General features: G+C 53.4%; 1 protein-coding gene across 1 annotated transcript in view; it reads left to right on the top strand.

Annotated features, from left to right (window-relative positions):
• Window positions 1-21,814, top strand: part of Prex1 (phosphatidylinositol-3,4,5-trisphosphate-dependent Rac exchange factor 1) — a 147,488-nt gene that overhangs the window by 91,727 nt on the left and 33,947 nt on the right. The window contains exons 6-13 of the mRNA NM_177782.3: window positions 773-934; window positions 4,140-4,273; window positions 8,846-8,964; window positions 10,329-10,478; window positions 12,221-12,368; window positions 19,190-19,290; window positions 20,279-20,382; window positions 20,530-20,579. Coding sequence (NP_808450.2) covers window positions 773-934; window positions 4,140-4,273; window positions 8,846-8,964; window positions 10,329-10,478; window positions 12,221-12,368; window positions 19,190-19,290; window positions 20,279-20,382; window positions 20,530-20,579 — 968 coding nt within the window. The remainder of the gene's footprint in view (window positions 1-772; window positions 935-4,139; window positions 4,274-8,845; window positions 8,965-10,328; window positions 10,479-12,220; window positions 12,369-19,189; window positions 19,291-20,278; window positions 20,383-20,529; window positions 20,580-21,814) is intronic.

Here is a 21,814-nt window from a genome sequence, read left to right as displayed (position 1 = left end):
CCAGTCACCTGCCATCCCTTGTCATGCCCTTTGAGCCCGCTCTTCCGGCTGCCCGCCATGTTGCTCCCTCCTCACGTCCCCAGCCTCCCTGATTGGTGCTTGTATGCTCTCTATTCTAACTTCTCTAAGTGTTTCTTCCTGGTGGTCCCCAATTTTTCTTAGCTTTCTGGCCTCTGTCTTCTATGATACCCACCAGGCAAAGTGTTTTTTGTCTGTTTCCTGGTATATTGACTCTCCCTTTAAAGACAGTCAGATGGCACCCACAGAACGAATTAATGAATGAGGGAGGGAACAAATGAATGTCTTCGTTTCCTTTTCTGTCAATGGAATGAAACATCTGACAAAATCATCATAAGGGAGGATGGTTTTATTGCAGTTCTTTCAGGTCCGGTCCATCAGGAAAGAGAGGGGTGTAGCTGGTCTCTGTGTCTGTAGTCAGGGAGCAGACAGGAGTGGATGCTGGTGTTCAGCTGCCGTTCTTCTCTTTGTTCAGTCTGGAAGCCCAGCCTTTGGGATTTTACCACCCATGTTCAAGGCCAGCCTACCCTGTTAAACCTCTCTGGAAGCGCCCTCATTGACACTCAGGGATTTATCTTCTATGTGACCCCAGATCTAGTTAGTTCTCTGGGAAGACTGACACTCGTGTGAATGAGCCAGCAAGTGTTAGCTTTGCTCATCCTCCCTTTGGCACACTGGTTTGGCGTGACTCTACCTCTGCCCGAGTCTATGCCCCTGCACTGATCACCCTCTGTTCTGCCCCTTCCCACACTAGGAGTTGGCCAAGAGGACCCCCGGCAAGCACCCTGACCACACCGCGGTACAGAGTGCCCTGCAGGCCATGAAGACTGTCTGCTCCAACATCAATGAGACTAAGAGGCAGATGGAGAAGCTGGAGGCCCTGGAGCAGCTGCAGTCTCACATTGAAGGCTGGGAGGTGCGTGGTCAGGGTCCTCTGCTGAGGGGGCTGGGCCCCCAGTTGGAGCTGTAGATCACGGGCTCGCTCCTCAGTTTGGCCTGCCTCGTGTGGTTGCTTACAAGTGACTTAGTTGACTCAATGAAACATAAAATCCCAGATTTTACATTTCGGTAGAAAACTTGGTAACACTGCTGTGTCTCCCAGTAGCTGTCACTGAGACGCCTGTTTCCTTAGCCTCTGTCACTGCAGGCCATGCCAACTCCCCTCAGTAACTGTGTGTGGCCTCGCCTTCCTGACACCTACAAGCCTTTGTGCTTCTTGTGCCAGCACTGAGGGCAACATTTACATATCTATCAGTATTAGTTTATTTTCCTGTCACTGTGACAAAATGCCAGATGAAAACCACGGAAGGAAGAAAGAGTTTGTTGTGGCTGGCAGCTGGGGGTGCAGCCCACCGTGATGGAGAAGAGCAGTAGCTTCGCACAGCTGGTCCCAGCACACCCACAGGAAGCCGGCAGAGGCGAGATAGCTCTCTTCTCCTTTGTACTCAGATGATGATACCACCCACGTTTAAGGTGATCTTCCCTCCTCGGTAAACACAGTCTAGACACTTCCTCACAGCCAGAAGTCTAGAAGGTGATTCTAGGTCCTGACAGGTTGACAGAATCAAGCTTTCACACACACAGTGTATGTAACTGACTTTTCTTTATCACACTTACGTGTGTGTGTGTGTGTGTGTGTGTGTGTGCATTCATGTGTGTGAGCCCAGTGTGCCACAGCATGTATGTAGAAGTCAGAGGACAACTGGTAAGAGTCAGCGCTTTTCTTCCACTGGGTGGGACCTAGGCGTTGAACTCACATCATCCGGTTTGGCAGCAAGCCCCTTCACCCACTGAGCCATCTCCTCAGCCTGTAACCAACGCACTTTCCTGACCCTTGCCTCCTACACTATTGGAAGTTTCTTGTCTCTAGAAAGCTGACAGACAGGAAATGCAACCGGTAGGAAAGGCCAGCTCCACTGGAGTGAGAGGTTAGGAGCTGAGATGAAAGATTCTGGGGACAGACGTTGCTGTCTGACACCCCCAGCCCAAGCCCCGCCCCCAACCCTACCGGGACCTGGGTGTTCCTGGATTTAATATTCCTTTCTTGTACTGGCGCCCCCCCCCCCATGGAAGGTCCAGCTGCAGAGAAGACTGGGGCTTTGTTCAGAGACTAGGGGGTGACATGTCCCCTGAACTCTCCCTCACTGGCCATCTTCCCAAGGGGAGCCCTCTAGCTCCCAGAGTCCCTTGCAGATGGACTTTGGAAGGGGCATTGAGGTTTGGCCTCGATCAAGTGGATGGTGGGAGAGATAAGGTTCCCCCTTGTGAGACGGGCTGCCACAGGAGGGCCTGGCTTTCTGTGGCTTTAGCAGTACAGCCCTCCCCCTTTCCATCCAGCTTCCCGAGCTTCTAGCTTCCTCCCTCCAGCTTCTGTTAACTGGCCTGAGTAGGTAGGGTGGTGTGTTCATCAGGCAAGGTGGCTGGTAAGGCAGCCAACCTGGCATCTGGCTCCTTTGACTGTAGGGGCCACTTGTGGCTTTACCCAAAGCAAGTGCCACATGGTCTGCCTTCCAACTGTGTCACAGGCCTCTGTCCTCAGCTCCTTGCAGTCTCTAGACACACTCTGGCACATCCTGGTTGCCATGGGGCTGAGGGGGTGACTCCGAGGAGCTCACAATGCAGTATAGACCAGGATGTGTGACCAGCCAGGCTGGGTGGGTGACTTTGCACCAACAGGGCTCTTTCCTTCCTGTGCCTTGGACATGTCTGTCACCAGCGCCCTTCCTTAACCCCCGATGGCTATCTTGCATCTCTGGAAAGAGATAAAGGAGCGGGGAGAGGGGCTAGAGACCTATTTCAAGATAGTGACATACCACCGGCTCCTTGGTGTGACTTGGTCCTTTGGACCATGCTTGGCGCCAAAGAAGCTGGGGAATGTAGGTCATTGGTCAGGCAGCCAATGCCTGTGAAACTCATTCCCCAAGATGAACCAAGGGGAGCAAGGATCTGGGCTACCTGAATGAGGGTTTCTGAGTTTGCCAGGATTCCACTCAATTCCCTCTCCTCAGCTCTCGGAATCTATATGACCTGGCCCAGCCTACCCAGGACTCCACACAGACCCACTACGTGTTGGCTCTGAGGACTCCTGCTAGCAGGACTTTCCTAGTCCCTGTCTGTGCTTGTCCTTAACACTTCTCCTGGTCCTTGGCCCCAATCTTATCATTGCTGCTCAGCACACCTGCTGTATTAGCCTGTGTGACACTCATCCCACAGAGCTTGGTGATGGATGGATCCAGCCTTCACTGGATCAAGTGCTCCCAGAATCCTGCCCTAACATTCCTACATGGCATCTGTCAAGTCCCTCCTGCATCCCGGGGAAGGTCGTTAGGTGCTAGAAATCTCCAGTCCTTACCGAAGTGCTTATCTTGTGGGGAAGGCTCAACAAGCCAGATTGCAAATAGATCACAGGGAAAGACAGACCGCAGGACACCTAGACAAAACCCAGTCCCCTAAAGGGCTGGATGCAGCCCCCTAGGGCCTGTTGTCAGCCACGTGAGTTGGTGTATCAGCTCCCTGTACCTCTGAGTGTCTCCTGTAAAAGGACATGCAGTCCACTGATGGCACTGGCCCACACAGCCCTCCATCCCATTGCCTTGGCTTCTTGTCTGCTGAGAGCTTTGAGTGTGGAGGCTGATAGGGATGTAGGGGTGTGGAGGGAAAGGTGCTTGATGGTTAGTGTTGTCAGGCTGACAGGGTCTAGAATCACCTTGGAGACAGGTACAATGTCTCCTAGCCTCCAGGTATATTGGTGAGTGATTATTTAGTGTCTGGGCATGCCTCTAAGGGCTGTCTTAGATCCATTGATGTGGAAAGATCCATTTGAGATGTGGGGGTACCATCACCTGGCTGGGATCCTGGACTGTGCAGATGCAGAGCGAGCTGAGCAGCAGGGGGCGTCCATGACTCTCTGCTTCCTGATTGTGAATGTGATCCAGGCAGCTGCTTCAAGCTCCCGCTCTGACCATCCAGCCGTGAAGGACTGTACATCGAACTGTGGGGCTGAAGCAAACCCTTCTCCCTTGAGTTACTTTTGCCGGGGTGTTTTCCCTCTGCAGTGAGGGAAGAGGCTTAAGATGGGTGTGTCCCTGGCTGCTCATTGCTGCCCTTCATTGCCTCCCCAGGGCTCCAACCTCACAGACATCTGCACCGAGCTCCTCCTTCAGGGCAACCTGCTGAAGATCTCTGCGGGCAACATCCAAGAGAGAGCCTTCTTCCTCTTTGACAACCTGCTTGTCTACTGCAAGCGGAAGTCTAGGTGAGCTGCTGCCCCCTCCCCCCCATGGTTACCATGGTGATAGAAATAGACAATGCTAAATGCCCATTTCTTCAGGTGTCACCTCAGGCTTGCCAGTGTCCCTCTCTGGGCTTTGTTTTTTCTTCTGAGTATTCATGGAGATACTCTAAGTCAAGTTCTGAAAAGCAGCAAGGGGGTATTTTTGCCGTATATGTTTTAATGTTCAGCCTTTGAAGTGGTTCACATATTAGCATGACGCGTCCGTGGGTCCCAGTCACGGTCTCCTTGTGCCCCGGGAACACTGCATCATACAGGGCAGCTCTAGACGGCTGTGGAAGTTCACCAGCATCCTGAGATCCGAAGGTCCCCGGGGTGCAGAGTGGGAGGGGAGAAGGCTCTCCCCACTGGACAGGCGGAGAAAAGACCAGCTGGGCAGCATCTTCGCATCTCTCCCTGAGCCGCTTGCCCTCTGTGGGGACCAGGAGTGAGGGACAGGTGGCAGGCACGCTTGTGTGTGGTTGGAAGTGTCAAGTGGGGCGTGGGGCGGTGGGAAGGGGGATGGAGAGATCGCTAGAGGCTTGGATGGTGAATGGATAGTGGGTATGGAAGGGAGAGAGAAGAATGTGACGATGTGGACATGGAGGAGGAGGGAGGAAGCGGGTGATGAGGAATCGTTGAGCCTGGGGATGAAGGAGTGGAGTGGGGGGGGATGATTGAATAAAGGAGGGATGGAGGGGGAGGTGAGGGAGTGGGTGAGTGACCTTTTGAGCCTGGTGATGTGTGAGTGAAGGTGGGAGGGATAGACAAGGGAGGTGGGAAAGGGTGAAGCAATGATGGGGAGTTTGTTGAGCCTCGGATGCGGGGAGTAGACGAGGGTGTCGAGAGGCTGGAGATGGAAAGGGAATGAGAAGAGAGGGGGGGTGCAGGGATGGTTAGAGGTTAGGAGGTGGTCAGCTAGAGTTGACTAGAGGCGTGGGTTGGTGGGTTGGGGGCAAGTATGGCTGTTGAGAGAAAGACAGGCTATGGAGGCGACCGTAGGCTTGTTTGGTAGATGATGGAGTGGGGGCCTGAGTATCAGGTGTGTTGGTGGCTGGGCAGATGGCTGGGTGGGTCTGCTAATAGGGAGGGTATGGGAAGGTCAAGGCTTGGTGGATAGTGGTCAGCTGGGCAGCATTGGGTTGGTGGCTGCCAAGGTCATTGGCTGGTTCTCCAGATGCACCATGGATGGGGAGAGGGGTAATGGGCAGAGGGCGGCTGTTCTGAGAGTGAAATAGTAACCTCCCAGAGGCTCCTCCATGCCTTGATCTGGCCAAGGCTGTGCACGCACAGCATCGTGGCCTTCAGGACTGTTGTCGTAGAGCCTCACGTTCACTTTCCTTGTCTGTTCCCGGCTCTAAGGCTGTGTGAGAAAGCAGGCTGCAAGGGATGGGTGGCCATTCCACACGTTCTGCGCAGGCTCAGTTTCCCCTTCTGCAACCAGAGCCACATCAGTCCTCTGTGTTTGGTTCAGAATTTGGCCACTTCTCAAGCTCCATAGCTCCTCCTGCCCGTGCCTCAGTTTCCTTGCTTGTCAAACAGGAGACGCTACTGACTGTACCTCCCAGGGTCATTGTGAAGGTGAGGGTAGTAAGTGCCTGGTGTGTGAAGTTGGGGCTGGCTGCTGGGGCCATGGCACTCCTGGGTTCTTGGTGCTTCCTGTGGGCAGCCCTGGGGCACAGAGCCCCTCCTACTGTCTCTCCTCTCTGTTCTGGGGGTTGATCCTTCTTGCCACAGGCCTCAGTCTCCCTTCAGGTCATCTCCCAGTGTAGACATGTTCAGTCTGCCTCTTTTCCAGATGTTCTCTTGCTTGCTCTGTACACATCCCCATTGCTGTCTTGTGTGTTCTGTCCTGCTGGGGCCACCCCTAGAGGCCTCCTCTGACAATCCTAAGAGTGCTTATGAAATGTTACTCCCTAGCCCTTCCCCGCCCTGGCTGCTAGAGGCAGACACTTTTCCCAGAGCTTATGAGGGTTTGGGAAACAGAATGTCCCTTTACAACTCTGTGGACAGCTCCCAGCTGCCAGCTAAGCATGCCCAGCCCCTGGCTTCCTTGCCAGGCCCCTCTTTCTCTGTGTCACCTGCCCTGGGAGGAATAACAGTATCTTCCACCATCTTGGCTTCTGTGGGGACTGTCTCTAGCCTTCCTGTGGCCAGGCTATACTCTCTGAAGGCCACTCCCTCCTGAGTGACACAGGGAGCTGTCCTGAGGGAAAGGACACACTAGTCTCCTGAGAGGGCCAGGCATGAGGCCAGGGTCCTGCCTCTGGCTTAGCAGCCAGAAGGCTGAGTGCCCTGTGGGCAGGGTCAGCTGCTGGTGGATGGTGCCTGACTGACTGGAGTGGCCACAGGAAGTACCTGATGTGGCTAGGCAGCTGCTGGCTCTCCTGGTCCCTGTCTGGGATGTGGGTGGAGCAGTCTCCATGAACAGTAGCACAGCGTATTCTTGTTGATTTAAGAGGCCAAGGCCTCCCTTTGGCCACCAAAGGAGGAAAGGGGTGTTCTAAAAGTCAATCTTCTCAGTTACAGTAGGGGAAACTGAGGCCTGGAAGAGCTAAGTCTCCTACCCTGTTGCTGCCCGCTATGTTCTGAGAGGCCAGAGTTAGCACCGGGCCCTCCTGCTGCTGTGTGACTCTGGGCGGATGCTGTTTTTGTATCTGTAATGTGGGGGCTGAAGCACTGCTGTCCTGGAGGGCGCGCTTTACAGAGTGAACAAGACATGTTGGGCGCCACTGTGAAGTGGCTGGGGTGGTGAAGGCTCATGAGTGAGGCTGAGACCACCATTCCTGTTCCATTTCTTTTTTTTTTTTTTAAAGATTTGTTTATTTATTATATGTAAGTACACTGTAGCTGTCTTCAGACACTCCAGAAGAGGGAGTCAGATCTTGTTACGGATGGTTGTGAGCCACCATGTGGATGCTGGGATTTGAACTCCAGACCTTCGGAAGAGCAGTCGGGTGCTCTTACCCACTGAGCCATCTCACCAGCCCTCCTGTTCCATTTTCCTTGGATGTTTTGCATGCAGCTCACATGCATCTGAGCTCGTCCTATCTTCTGGTCCACACTTCTGTCCCAGACTTTTATCTCCTCAGTTGCAGTGAGTTTGTCTCAGGTAGAGAAGAGCGGTCTGGCCACAGCCCTAGCCAGCCATGGGTAAAGAACACCCACCCATTGGATCAAGGAGGCACAGAGGGCCCTTGCTCTGACTGGTGTCTCTTTCTGTGCTCTATGCTGCCTCTACCAACAGAAGACAAGTTAGTTGCCCAAGACTTTCTGTGTTTCCCTGCGGACCAGCACTGAGCAGGGTGCCTGGCACCTGCCAGTCACTTATGGGCTCTGAATATGTGGCCCCTCACTTGTTACCCTGTCCATAGGAAGCCATGGCCAGATGTTTTTTGTTTGATATTTTAATTTGTTTGGGTGACCGTAACAAAATTACATTAACTGGGCATCTTAAAGGACACATTTCTTCAAGTTCTGCAACGTGAGAAGCTAAGGGTATAAGACTCCAGACCAGTGCCCAGCAAGGCTTTCCCTTGTGTCCTGGCATGGTGGAAGGGGTTGAGGTCTTTTTATAAAAGACACTAATCCCATTCATGAGATGCCACCAACCTCTACTGTCTATTCACCTTTCCTCTCAAGGCTGTATACCTCCTAACTCTTAACATCACAGTTTAGAAATCGGCAGATAGATGTGAAGGGTACCACATTCAGGCTGTAACTGAATGAGTGGGCAACAGGGTTCCCCCAAGTGAAAGCGTGAGTAGGGGTAGGTGGGCGACAGATAGGTGAATGGATGGATAACATAGATGGGTAGATAGATGAATGGGGGGTTAGTATATGGATAGGTGGTTAATGAAATGGGAAGGTAGATGAATGTGTTTGTGGGTGGATGGGTAGAGGAATGGTGTTTGGATGGGTGGGTAGGTTATAGATAGTATCAGGAGATGGTTGGAGATGGTGGGTGGGTGGGTGAGTCGTCAATGGATGATGGATTAAGGATAAATGGTGTGTGTGTGTGTGTGTGTGTGCGTGAGAGAGCATGTGTGTGTATGAGTGTGTGTGTGTGTGCTCTCATGTGTGATGGTTATATGGATGGTGGATATATGGATGGTAAGTAGATGGTATGTGGATGGATGGTAAGTGGATTAATGGATGTAGGTAGATGGATAGATGAATAGATGAGTGGGTGGATGGACGATTGCCTTCTCCTATTCTGGTTTCAGTTTGTGAGGTACCATCTGTTGGAAATCAGTCTCCACCCACCCCCAGCCCCCCCCACTTGCCTGCTTGCCAGCCCAGCAGACTGGGTTTCTGTTCTTCCTGTTGGTCTTCCACGAGATCCCCATTTACTGAAAAATTGATCTGTGAGGTCAACAGAGCTATTAGCCTATTTCCAGATGAGAAACGATGACCAGCAGAGACTCACCCAAGTCGCCTGCCCAGCAGCAGACACCCCATGTGCTTCACCCTAACCCAGAGCTCCCCTCTGCCCCGGGCACTCCCCACTGTGACGCTGTCCTTTGTAGGGGAGACTGACTTACTGTTGCCTTTCAGGGTCACTGGGAGCAAGAAATCTACCAAAAGGACCAAGTCCATCAACGGCTCCCTGTACATCTTTAGGGGTCGGATCAACACTGAGGTCATGGAAGTGGAGAATGTGGAGGATGGGACAGGTGGGCCCTGCCCCTCTCCACTAAGCCCCTCCCTGCCTGCCCTGGTGCTCTCTGTCATGCGTGTCTCATGTATTGTTGAATGTAACTAAACTGAAGAAGAGCATTGGAACTTAGCAAAGTACAGTCCTGGGGCTGAGAACTCAGCATCCTGGCCCTACCGCCCCACAAGTGACAACTGTGTACATTGATTCCCCTCCCCCCCATTTTATTCTTCTTTTATGTGGATGGATGTTTTGCCTGCCTTTATGTCTATGTGCACCATGTGTGCAGTGCCCATGGAGGCCAGAGGAGGGCATTGGATCCCCTGGAACTGGAGTTATAGATGGTTGTGAGCTGCCATGTGGGAGCTGGGAATTGAAACCCAGTCCTTTGGAAGGGCAGTCAGTGCTTTTAACTGCTGAGCCTCCTCTCTAGCCCTATACTGTCTGTGCTTTGTAATGCGGTCCCTTTTTTTTTTTTTTTTTTTTGTCCTGCTTAAAAATATTTTTTACCACGTTTGGTATGGTGGTGCACACCTTTAATCCCCAGCACTTGAGGCAGAGGCAGCTTGGTTTCTGTGAGTTTGAGACCAGTCTGGTTTATATAGTGAGTTCCAGGCCAGCTAGGGCCATATACAGTGTGACACTGACTAAAAATAAGCCATTACATCCTTAGCTTCCCTTACCAGATATTTTTCTTTAAATGTCTTGGTTTTTAAACTTATGTGTATTAAAGTGGCTTTAGAGGCATATGGCGGTATGTATATGCTTTTGTATACATGTAGTTATATGGTCTTACGTGTTATACCTGGCTCTCAGGCTCAGGGTACTGGCTCTGGGATGCATCCATGTCTCACGTAGTCGTGAGTAGATCCTGTTTCCTGTAACTGGATCGCATGCAGGGCATGAACTATCCACAGGCAAGCACCAAGCATAGGGTAGTTTCCGCCATTCACTACTGGGACCAGAGAAGCGACATCTCAGCAGATGTTCTGTGAGCCTGTCTGGGAAAGGTTCTCATGTGGCTTTAGGCCATGACACACCTGTAGGCCCCTCCTTAGGTTCAGGGTCTGGCAGGATCCCATATTCCTAGGAACTGTGTGACATCATGCTTTTAGTGAGGGCTTCTTTCCTGAGCTCTGGGCATGAATCTCCCACCTCTATGCTCAGGACACCTGTATCACTATGCTGTCAGAAGGGGTCTGTGCAGGTCTTCTTTGCCTATGAGAGAGAAGCCAGGGGGGAGCACTTGTTGGGGGAAAGGCAGGAGAGAGCACTTGTCTAGCTCCCTAAGCCTGGCCCTCGTGGTGGCCATCAATCCGTGGGTTACTGAGCGTTGCATACCTGTCTGTGTACTGATCCGTGTTTGCCTCATGCCCCTACCAGCCGATTACCACAGCAATGGCTACACTGTCACCAATGGCTGGAAGATCCACAACACCGCCAAAAACAAGTGGTTCGTGTGTATGGCCAAGACGGCGGAGGAGAAACAGAAGTGGCTGGATGCCCTGATCCGAGAGCGGGAGCAGCGAGAGAGTGGGTGCCTAGACCGGCCTGGGCTGCTGCGGGGGGTGGGGGGGGTGGGGAGTGGGGGGAGGGGGGAGCTCCTCTTCCAAGGGGAGGACTGTGTATGTAGGAATCGAGGTCCCTTGCAGAAGAGTGTTTTGTTGGGTGGGGACCCCTGTGACTATGCTGGGACCTGGTATTAGCAGTCAGTTGTACCACAGTCCCCAGGTGACTTCCTGGTCACTCACACAGAGCATGCAGAAACAGCTTGTTCTTTCCCCCTGCTGCTCAGGTGCTTGCTCGAGCTTTTGTTTGCTCTCCCTGAATGGGAGTCTGGGGAATGGTCCTTGGGGTACCCATTGGGCACAGTGGAGAGCCCCTTAGGACACAGTTACCAAGGTGGTTCACGGAAAGACAGTGCAGGGTTGGATGGGCTGTGAGCTGTGTCTGTGCCCTGAGCCCCACCCCACCCCACCCCCACCCCCCCGCCCCAGGCTGGGAACCTGAGCCAAGGTGGACTCATTCTCTTACTGCAGATATTGTGACTCTGTCCCCCAAGGCCGTGGATATAGCCATCCTTGCAAACTCAACATGTTTCTACCCCACAGTCACTCCTGGTTTGACACAGAACAGACTGGGTCTCAGACTCCCCCCTAGTATATCCTGCTGACCTGAAATCCCAGCTGGTCTATGCATCACAGACCTCACATGGTTCCATCACCCTCTGAGCCTGTGTCTCAGGCTCTCCACCAGCCAGTGCTGAAGCACATCCTTGGTGCCACCCCTGAACCCCTCATTGCCGCTCTCTGTTCAGGAGGTCATCATGGTCCTGCAGGCCTGCCCTTTAACACGGTCCAGGCCAACCGCCTGTCTCCCTGCCCCATACTTCCCAAGTCACTGTTCCAAACATAGTGCCTCTGCTGGTTTTCTGGAGAAAGTGGGGCCTTTAGGTAGTAGCACTTAAATATGAGCCAGAATGTATTAAAATGCTGGAAGGCCAGATAGGCTCCTGGCTTTGGCCTTTGGATGGGTAAGGGCTGAACCTCTGAAACTTCTCAGGCCTGGGGCAGGGTTGGTCCTGGGGTAGGGGCAGGGAGTTGGCCTGACTGGGTGGGGCTGAGCTGTACTTTTGTGGTTAGAATCTTGAGCTGTGGTTAGCACAGGGTCTATGTCATTAAGAGGTGTGTGTGGTCCAAGGAGGCCGTGTCCTTAGAAGTGAGTGCTGTCTAAAGTTCAACCAGGGCAGGGCACACAGGGCTGGGCTCACGCTGTGGTCTGTGGTCAGAGTTTCAGGTTGGAATCCGGAGCAAAACATCTTGGGTCAAAATTTCGGTACCACGTCTTCTATGCAGACAGCATGTGTTCCCTGGGCCCCAGCTTCTTGTTTGTAAAATGGGAGTGATTGTGTCTCTTTTCTCAGGAGCATGGGACGTGTGTCCGGAGCTGGGAAGCACTTAATTGCTGTTGCTGTTGTTGTCTAGATGGGGTAGGGACCAGTGCATATGGCATGGGGGGCAGAGCTGTGTGTGTGCACTGTGGGTAGAGCTAGGCTTCGGAGCTTAGTTCTGAATTAAGGTACCACCAGTTACCTGGGACTTAACCTCCATGGGTCCTCACCCAGACTTTCTGAGCAGTCCCTGACAGGTGTGTGTGGCGTTGAGCAGGGGTCAGGAAGTGCTCCGTGGCTATGCAGGGGTCAAGGCAGGGGGGCGTGAATGCCAGAACCCCCGACTGCCTCCTGTGTCCCCCATGGCAATCATATCCCCACGCAGGCCTGAAGCTGGGCATGGAGCGTGACGCGTACGTCATGATTGCGGAGAAGGGGGAGAAGCTGTATCACATGATGATGAGCAAGAAGGTGAACTTGATCAAGGACCGCCGGCGGAAGCTGAGCACCGTCCCCAAGTGCTTCCTTGGCAAGTGAGTGGCTTCTGTGTCCTGATCCCAGCTGGCCACCTTCCCTTCCTGCCCTGCATCTGCTTTGCCCCACCCTGTCCCACACCCCGTTTCTCTTGCCTGGGACCTCCTTATACAGCCACCTAATGCCCCTCAGGCCTGTGGAGCAGGCTTGGATGAGGGTCGAGGCTGCAGGGTTCTGCTACAGGTCTGTCCACTGCGTTTGCTCTTGACTCGCTGTGTGATCCAATTCCTGTAACAAAGTACACTGTAGAAGCTGAGAGTGTCCCGACTCAGTGGGCCGGCCACACTCTACCCATTTCTGTTCTGTTCTGCCTTGGCCAAGACAGAGGTTGCTGGGGCTATGTTTAGAAGATGAGGGAGATGAGGTAGGGTGGGTCTGAGGCAGACTGGAGCTCGCTAGCCAGGGCACTAAGGAGGAAGCTGGGAATAATGTTGATTGTTCTGGGAGGAAAAGGTGAGATTGAAGACCCATGTGTGTGGCAGGTCAGGAGACTGCCCTGCGGGGCACTGTGTACACAGAAGAGTCTGAGCCAGTAGTGTTGGGGAAGGGACAAGCTGAGGCCTCTGTGGCCAGTGGCCAGGGAGGTGGGTGTCCCTGGGTAGGGCATAATTCCCAGAAACGAGATGACATGATAGAGCCAGTGGAGGGTGGAAGCCGGAATGTTGGGGACTTGGGTCTAGATGTGTGAAAACGGAAGGCCCTACTGGGTGTCCATGCCACCCATTGGAGCTTTTGGAGTGAGGAGATAACCCAGGGTAGATCTTGAGACCTGGCATTAAACAAGCCAGGGCTGGCTGTTGGGGGAACCAGCATGTTTGAACTCTTTCATCCATTGTCCTTGGGGGCCGACAGTCTTGGCTCAGCCTCTCTCTGGAAAGGAGAGAGCTGGGCCCAGGAGCCTTGTGGGAGCTAGCTGGAGAAGTTGGGAAGGCCCCTGGATGTTTCCACTGTTAATCCCCATTCCACCGAAGGAGCTGTTTCTCTAGCAGCAGCCCCGCCCCGATTCTGCCCAGGGGGATATCTGAGAGCCTTCCTGCCGGCCCTGCCGGCCGGATGGGATAACCTGTCTGTGATTAAGACTTCTGAGGTCTGACTCCTCAGGAAGGATTAGAGGAGATTTCTCTTGCTGCCCATTTGAACCCCAGCCAGCAGCACAGCTCATGTAACCTCCAGGCCCAGAGAAACTGACTTCCCATTAAGAGGACGCTCCTTCAGGCTTGGCTTTCCTCTGCCTCTGCCTGGGCTTCCAACCAACACCCCTTCCCAGCCATTGTGCAACTCCGGGAGCCCCTGGCCCCCCATAAGGAGAATAAATAGGTGGCTGCAATACAGACTCCTCCAGCCCTTAATCTGATCTATGACGTTCACATTTGGCCGTGGCTATTAATCTCACACAGCACTATGAAGCAGGTCACTGCTGTTGTCCCCATTTTAAGGGTGAAGGCAGTGGCACAGAGAGGGGAAAGCAGAGTCACACTGCTGTAGTGAGGTGGGATTCGAACTCTGGACAGGGTGACTCCGTAGCTGCCGTTCTCTCTCACCACCTCAATCTTGATTCATTTTAATCTCTCTTCAGCATCTTTAGTTTTCCTCAGTCATTGCTTTCTCCTCCTCTGTAAGGGACTGGATGGCGACTCCCTGGCTATGGACTGTCTGGCTTATCTTCATAGCCTTTTAAGGCCAGGTTTTGAGTCAGACTGGGACTGCGTCTTACTCCCCTTACCTTCTTATTGGATGACTTTGGGCACTGGTTTAATGTCTCTGGGTCTCAATGAATGATAATTAAGGAAGGAGAAAGGCTGGAGGATGCAGTGGGGATGCAGTGGAAACACAGTGGGGACACAGTGGGAGCACAGAGGGGATGCAGTGGCAACACAATGGGGTTGCAGTGGCAACACAATGGGGTTGCAGTGGGAACACAGTGGGGATGCAGTGGGAACACAGTGGGGATACAGTGGGGATGCTGTGGAAACACAGTGGGGATGCTGTGGAAACACAGTGGGGATGCAGTGGGGATGCAATGGCAATAGTACCATGCTGGCCAGAGCACTGAGAACATGGGCTGGGGCCTCCATGCACGACATCATGTTACATGGACAGGTGTGAAGAAGTGACCTGTTTGTGTCCCACTCAGAAACGAATAGACTTCACATTTCAGTGGTAAAATCTGTGTACTGTGGGATAACATACTCTGTGTGTGTGTGTATGTGTGTGTGTGTGTGTGTGTGTGTGTGTGTGTGTGTGTGTGTGTGTGTGTACCTGCCTTCCAGCAGCCTCAGGTTAGCTAGAGAGACAAAAATTAATTCCTTCCTTCCTCCCTCCTTCTCTCTCTCCCTCCCTCCCTTCCATCCTTCCTTCCTCCCTCCTTCTCTCTCTCCCTCCCTCCCTTCCATCCCTCCCATTGCCAGCCAGCAGCAGGGAACTGAACAGACAGACTTCCTGCCCACAGGGAGATGGCTGTTCCTACAGGAATCACTCGGTGGACAAGTACACAGGCCAATAAAGGAACCCACTGGGCCAGGGAACCCCACAAGGCAGTTGTGCAGTGATGTAAAGGGGGGAGCTGCAGAGCTGACTCAGCCAGGGTGGGAAAGGTGGCCTCGTACTGGAGATCACATTTCAACCAAGACCTGAGTGACAAGCGAGTGTCAGCCACAAGAAGACCAGAGGAGCAGCACGCCTGGGCGTGGCAGAGTCTGGTGGCTTTCGTGAGCTGTGATGCTGGGGTGGCAGGAGCTGAGTTGGCGACTGTTGGCCCGAGGCTCGGGAGTCAGCAGGGCTGCATCTCGTGGCACTGGGTCAGGGGTCAGGCTTTAGTCCAGGTGTTCAGGGAGGCTCAGTAGGGGGCAAAGATGAATTGTGAGACCCCAGGGCCACTCGGGATGGTTTCCTGAGGCAGAGGCATTTGTTGCCTCCCTTGATAGTGACGGCGTGTCTTGTTGTTAAACATCCACACACTGGGGGCTCTGAGGTAGAAGGCTGTGTGCATAGCTGCATGCAACAGAGATCAAACTGGGTGTAGCGGCACACGCCTGCACTCTCGGCAGTCATGAAGTTGAGGTATGAGAGTCACACGGCCTGACAGACATCACCAGGGACATTGGCAGGGACTTTGTGCATGGGACTCCAGGTGGCATCTCAACCCCAGGCTCCAGGCAGGAAGCAAGTGGGAAGATGTCCCTTTGGGGAGTGGTACATGGAGCCTCTGATCAGGTGTCGCTCATGAAAGGATGTGCCCACATGCCCTCTGTGCTCAACCTTGGCCTTGACCTGAAACGGGCTGAGTGGTGTCCATTCGGCAGGGCCGAAGGAGAAGGGAAGTTGGCACAGCCTGTCAGAGGACTCTGCCATTTGATTCCACCCCACCTTGGCCTCCAAACCTCAGTGCCTCCCACTGCTGTGGGGACATCTATCTGGAAGCCTGGGCCTTGTTGTTTATAGCCTCACCCAGAGCTACTGTCAGATCCCAGCTCCCTACTGCCACCTGTCACTCAGAGCTTCTGTGCACGCTGATGTCCAGCTTGGGGCACTCTCTGCTGGCCCAGTACACGTGGAAGCCTGGGGCCAGCATTGAACAACTGGGAGCTCCATAGGAAATATCAGATTTCCTGCTCGCTCTCTTGAAGAGCTGGACCCACGGGGTTGTGGTGGGCTCTTTGAGCAGTGGCTTTAGCTTTGACTGGCTTGGCACAGACTCTACCTGGCCAGTATCCCCTGTTCAGAGTTTGAGGTTCCTGCGTAAGAAGAGATTAACTTTATCTGGTTTCCCTCCTGGGTTCCAGCTTAAAGTTTCACAGGATTAAAAAGTCCACCCACGAATTCCAGATGTCCCCAAGGAAACCATTTGCCAGCTGCATCCTGTTGAGCAGCATCCAGCTGCATCTTGGTCCCTAGATAGGGACAGCTTTGCATTAGTTGGCCCAACAAGCTGAAGACCCAGCTTGGTTTCCCAAAGGGTAGCAAGTGTAGGCATAGTCGCCACTCAGTTGCTCTCCTGAGTCTGTTTTCTGCCCCCTGCAGTCACTTTGGTATACTTCTTGTTCCCCACTGTGGCCCTGGATAGGACAGCTGGTGAGCAGCCTTGCTCTGGCTCTCTGACCTCCAGCCTCTGCGAGTGGTCACACCAACATCTGTTTGCCTTCTGGGGTTGCTGGCAGTCAGTGCCTGTCCCAAGAGTTGGGACTTGGAGAACAGTGGAGTAGGGGGTGGTTAGAGGGACACAGAACTTGGAAAGTTCCCACCCAGCGTACCAGAAATGTACCTGTTTCTTTCCCACATCCTTGGGCTTTCTGAATGCCTCGTAATGCCGCTACCTCTATAAGGCCAGGTCCTTCCTCTGCCAGCACGAAAAGCTAAAAATAGCGTCCCCTGTTGTAACCGGAGGTGGGACAGCTGGTTTCCATAAAGGGGGCTGGGCACTGCTGCCCACGCTTGTGGGTGCTGCCTGCTCTGGGATCACCCTCTTGCGTTGGCTCCAGTGGGCTGAAATCTGTGCCGAGCCCAAGAGTCCACAGGGGCTGGGACCTCAGAGGCCTCGAGCCAGAACCTGTCTCACCTGTGTCCCCAACCTTCCTCGTTCGTTCCTCATTTGTTGTGTGGAGGACACTTGAGTCTCAAAGCGTGTCAAGAAAAGGTCAATGAACAAGGTCAGCAGCTATCAGCGAGGGCTCACACGCCGTGTGTCAGTGTGCTCAGGGAGGGGTCTGATAAACACACATACATCTGTAAACCCATTGCTGCAGAGTGCATAGTCAGGTGGGCAGGCTCTGTGTGGAGTCTTCCCTGGCGGTCGTGTGGGTTGTTGCCCCTTGGGAGCGGTGGCACGGAGGGAGTTTGGAAAGGGCATTTTTAGGTGAATGGAGCAGCAACTTCAAGGCCCAGAGGTATGTTGGGGCCTAGGGTTGTTTTTTTTGTTTTTTGTTTTTTTAAAAGAAGGGAAGAAAGGTAAGTGAGCCAAAGCCCAGAGGATGGGGAGGGGGATGCAGGAGAGAAGACTGATCTAGGAATTATGCTCTAGGCATGGCGTTGGTGGCGATGCTGATGTTGATGCACATATTTCTGGGCAGATGTGTGAGACAGTTGAGGCAGAGGTGTTGAACTCCTTTCTGAGTAAGGCAAAAGCCTATTGGAGGATGGAGAAGGTGTGATGGGAGCACTGTGAGGACAGAGAGGGTGTGATGGGAGCTCTGTGAGGACAGAGAGGGTGTGATGGGAGCACTGTGAGGACAGAGAGGGTGTGATGGGAGCACTGTGAGGACAGAGAGGGTGTGATGGGAGCTCTGTGAGGACAGAGAGGGTGTGATGGGAGCACTGTGAGGACAGAGAGGGTGTGATGGGAGCACTGTGAGGACAGAGAGGGTGTGATGGGAGCACTGTGAGGACAGAGAGGGTGTGATGGGAGCACTGTGAGGACAGAGAGGGTGTGATGGGAGCACTGTGAGGACAGAGAGAGTGTGATTGGAGCTCTGTGAGGACAGAGAGGGTGTGATGGGAGCACTGTGAGGACAGAGAGGGTGTGATGGGAGCACTGTGAGGAGAGAGAGGGTGTGATGGGAGTACTGTGAGGACAGAGAGGGTGTGATGGGAGCACTGTGAGGACAGAGAGAGTGTGATTGGAGCTCTGTGAGGACAGAGAGGGTGTGATTGGAGCTCTGTGAGGACGGACAGACAAGGTGTGATGGACCAGTCTGAGAATTGACAGGATGTGATTTGAGACATCTGGGCCTGAGCTTTCTGGGCCTGGTATGGCCTCCTCCTTATTTTGTGAGTTTCATTTATACTCCGTACATAGCTACATGCATGCACACAGACAGACGCATTTAGTATCCATACCATCTAGCTACCTCACCCCAACTACCCTTGGTGTTCATCCACCGTCCACCATCTACCCAGCATCCCTCCTCAGCCTCCACATCTGCCCATCTATCCAGTGTTGATTTCTCTGATGGCTTATGCATCTGTCTGTTCTTATGTACCTATGTACCATGTGGCCCAGTGTGTATCCATTGGCTTATGCCTCCGTCCATAGATCCCACATGGACGCGACTCCCCACTCAGTTATTTCCCACACCCATCTACCATCTTTTCTCTGTCTATCCATCATTCATCTCCTACCTACTCATCCATCTACCTACTCGTTATCCATCTGTCTATCCATCCGTTCATCCACCCATCATCTGTTTGTCCATCCATCTGTCCATTCACCATCTATCATCCATATATCATCCATCCATCCATCCGTCTGTCTGTCCATCAACCCATCATCCATCTATCCATCCATTCATCATCCATCCATCATCTATCCATGCACCGACTAATAAGCTACACCATTCATCCTTCTACCCACCCATCTGTCCATCCATCCACCATTCATTCATCTACCAACCATCAACCATTTTTTCACTCTTCTATCTATACATCTACCTACCTACCTACTAACCCATATCTAGCCACCTGTCTATGTATCTGTCAATCGTTCATCCACACACCTATTCCTCTACCTACCAAACATCTGCCACCCATCTAGTCATGTACCCATCTGCCTATCCATCCCTCACCCATCCATCTGTTCATCTGCCTACCATCTGTCCATCCATCCACCCACCCTTCCCTGGGTGGATGAGGCTGGCCTGGAATTGTTCTAGCCAACTGAAAAAGCACAGACAAGCCTTATCATGGTTTCTTGGGCTACGGCTGCTGGCTTTATGTGCTATGGGAAGAAAGACCTGCCTGCCATTCCTGGGGTGGGTGGGACCAGGCCAGCTGGGTTTTGGTTCCGGGGTTGGGGAAACCATCTCCCTGCATCTTCTGTTTCTGGCAGTGAGTTTGTTGCCTGGCTCCTGGAAATTGGTGAGATCAGCAAGACGGAAGAAGGCGTCAACTTGGGCCAAGCCCTGCTGGAGAATGGTATCATCCACCATGGTGAGTGGCAGTGGGTATGGCGAGGTAGGCTGGATGTCAGGGAAGCTGCCCTTCCCCCAGAAAGCTGCTTCTGCACTTCCAAGCTGCTGGCCTGGTCCCTGTCCCGCAGACTCAGAACCATGGCTGCCTCATGACACGTTCTCTTGGGTACCAGCAAGCGAGGACTCCTCAGGAAAGCAGGTGGTCAGAGAGTGGAACTTTCCATTTTCCCCTTCAGGAAGAGCTAATTTGAGGTTGTTTATCATGTTTCTTGCAGTAAGGCACTGCTTGCACAGTCGTGAGTGGGGCAGGTGAAGAGTCCTGTCCTACGGAATTGACTGAGCTTGGAGGGGAGATGAAGATGATAGGGGGTGCTGGTACGGCAGGCTCAGTGCTGGCGAGAGGAGGCGTGGCAGTCCGTGTCATAGGGGGTCAGGTCTGAACAGAGGTTTGGGAGGTCTCCCCTGGAAGTGGAGGATAGCATAGCAGGTAGGCGCTATGGCTCTGGGCAGGGACAGCCAAGGCCCAGTGTCCAGGGGGATGCTGAGTGCCTTCTAGGGAGCACCAGGGAAGGCTACCTCTTGAGTGGACCCGGGGCTTGTCAGGAAGTGAGGTCGAAGTCTTGGAGCTTGGGAAGGGATTCGGCTGTGGAGTCTGTGTAGGCGCACTGAGCCAGCCAGGAGCCACTGAGTGTTCAGGGAAGAGTCCTTGTTTTTAAGAGTTTTAGACATTTGGCTGTATAGAGTCTGCTTTGGGGTCTAAGTTTCCAGCAGCATTGAGAGGTAGCTGTCAAGATGCCAGCAGTGCGGTTCTTACCCCAGAGTGCTTACTTTCCCTTCTTTCCAAGGACAGGCCGAGTCAGAGGTGCCCACAGATGTCTAGCTAGGCCGCCAGTGTCCGCCAGGCCTGTACAAGCCGTGGGCCTCACATCCCTTGCTGTTCTGGGGGACCAAAGGGTAGAGACGGAGGGTGGGTTTCCCCAGCCTTACCAGTCCCTGGGTCCTTGCAGTCTCTGACAAGCACCAGTTCAAGAACGAGCAGGTGATGTACCGCTTCCGCTACGACGACGGCACTTACAAAGCGCGCAGCGAGCTGGAGGATATCATGTCCAAGGTAGGACGTCTTCTTTCAGCCTGTGGCCCCGATCCAGCTGGAGGTCCCTGCAGAACAGGCCTATGTCCCTGCAGCCTGCCCCGCCCACCCTCCTCTTCCCAGCAGTCCAGAGGGTGTGGCTCATTCAGACCCTGCTCTTGCTTGTAGGGCGTGAGACTCTACTGCCGGCTGCACAGCCTGTACGCCCCTGTGATCAAGTAAGTCCCCATGGCCTTCCCACCCGACAGTAGCAGACCGCCCTCTCCCCACCCCCTATCCTGACCTCTCTGAGCCTCCGTCCCCTTTTCCATCAGATATGGTTAATAACTGACCTCTTCCATCAGACTGTCAGGAGGAAGTGAGTGAATCTGTGGGAAGTCCTGAATGCGTATGAAGGGACAGGAGAGCCAGGCTGAGGAGTGGATCTGCCTGCTGGTGTCCAGCTGTGTAACCTTGCACTCAGCCTTTCTGTTCCTCACCAGTTCTTTCTGAGGCAGATTATAAAGTAGGATGCACCACAGGACCTTTGCACCTGCTGCTGCTGTGGAATGTTTTCCTCCACACCAGCTCCCACTTCCTCCTTCCTTATTTTATCTGGGATGGGACAAGCTTCTGCCACCAAGTTCCATCTTGCCCTGACACCTTCCTAACACCCAGAAGCTCTCAGCGCTTCCAGTCAGGGCCGTATGTTCTTGTGCTCTGTGTCTGTATTGTCCCCCTGCAGAAACTACCTGACCTAAGGTTTTCAGATGCTCCAAGTTACAGAGTCTGCTTTTAACAAATCTTTTTATTTTGATTTCATTGGCTGTTTGAATCTGAATTCAAATGGCTTTAACGCAGGACCTTGGGAGCAACACTGAACCCAGTTTTTGTTGAGTGAGTGGTTCTCTTCCAGCCAAATGGGTCTAGCAGCAGCTTGTACCTCCTGGTGCGCTGAGGGTTAAAGTCACGGAAAGTATGCTCACAGGCTTCTGGAGGCAACAAATGAGTGGCTCAGTGTCTGTTAGGAACCTTGTGGTTGTGGGTGGAGGGACAGGGACAAAGTAATGTGACTTGTTCTGGGGACTTCATCCAGTTTGTTTGTGGTCTGTGAAGTCAGGCCCTGGGAACCCTTCACCCAGAGCCCTGCCTCCTCAGTCACCCTCATTTGCTGCTCTGTGCCAGTTCTAGGAGGTAGTGACAAAGGGCCCAGCCTCCTCCTGGGCCCCTCTGGCCCCTGCCTGTGTCCAGCTTCCTCCTGGGCCCCTTTGGCCTCTACCTGTGCCTAGCTTCTTCCTGGGCCCCTCTGGCCTCTGCCTGCACCCAGCCACCTCCTGGGTCCCTATGGCCTCTGCCTGTTTCCTAGTGGCCTTCCCTGGGCCTTCCAGCTTGCTGGTATGACTTTTTCCTTTTTTAGGTGGTGGCAGGGATATGCCTAGGGTCCTTGCTTAGGTGAGACCAGTTCTCACAACTG

This window comes from Mus musculus, chromosome 2 (genome assembly GCF_000001635.26).
Source record: "Mus musculus strain C57BL/6J chromosome 2, GRCm38.p6 C57BL/6J".
In the NCBI taxonomy this organism is placed as follows: domain Eukaryota; kingdom Metazoa; phylum Chordata; class Mammalia; order Rodentia; family Muridae; genus Mus; species Mus musculus.
Note: the sequence above shows the minus strand (reverse complement) of the source record. Positions and strands in the feature narration are given on the sequence as shown.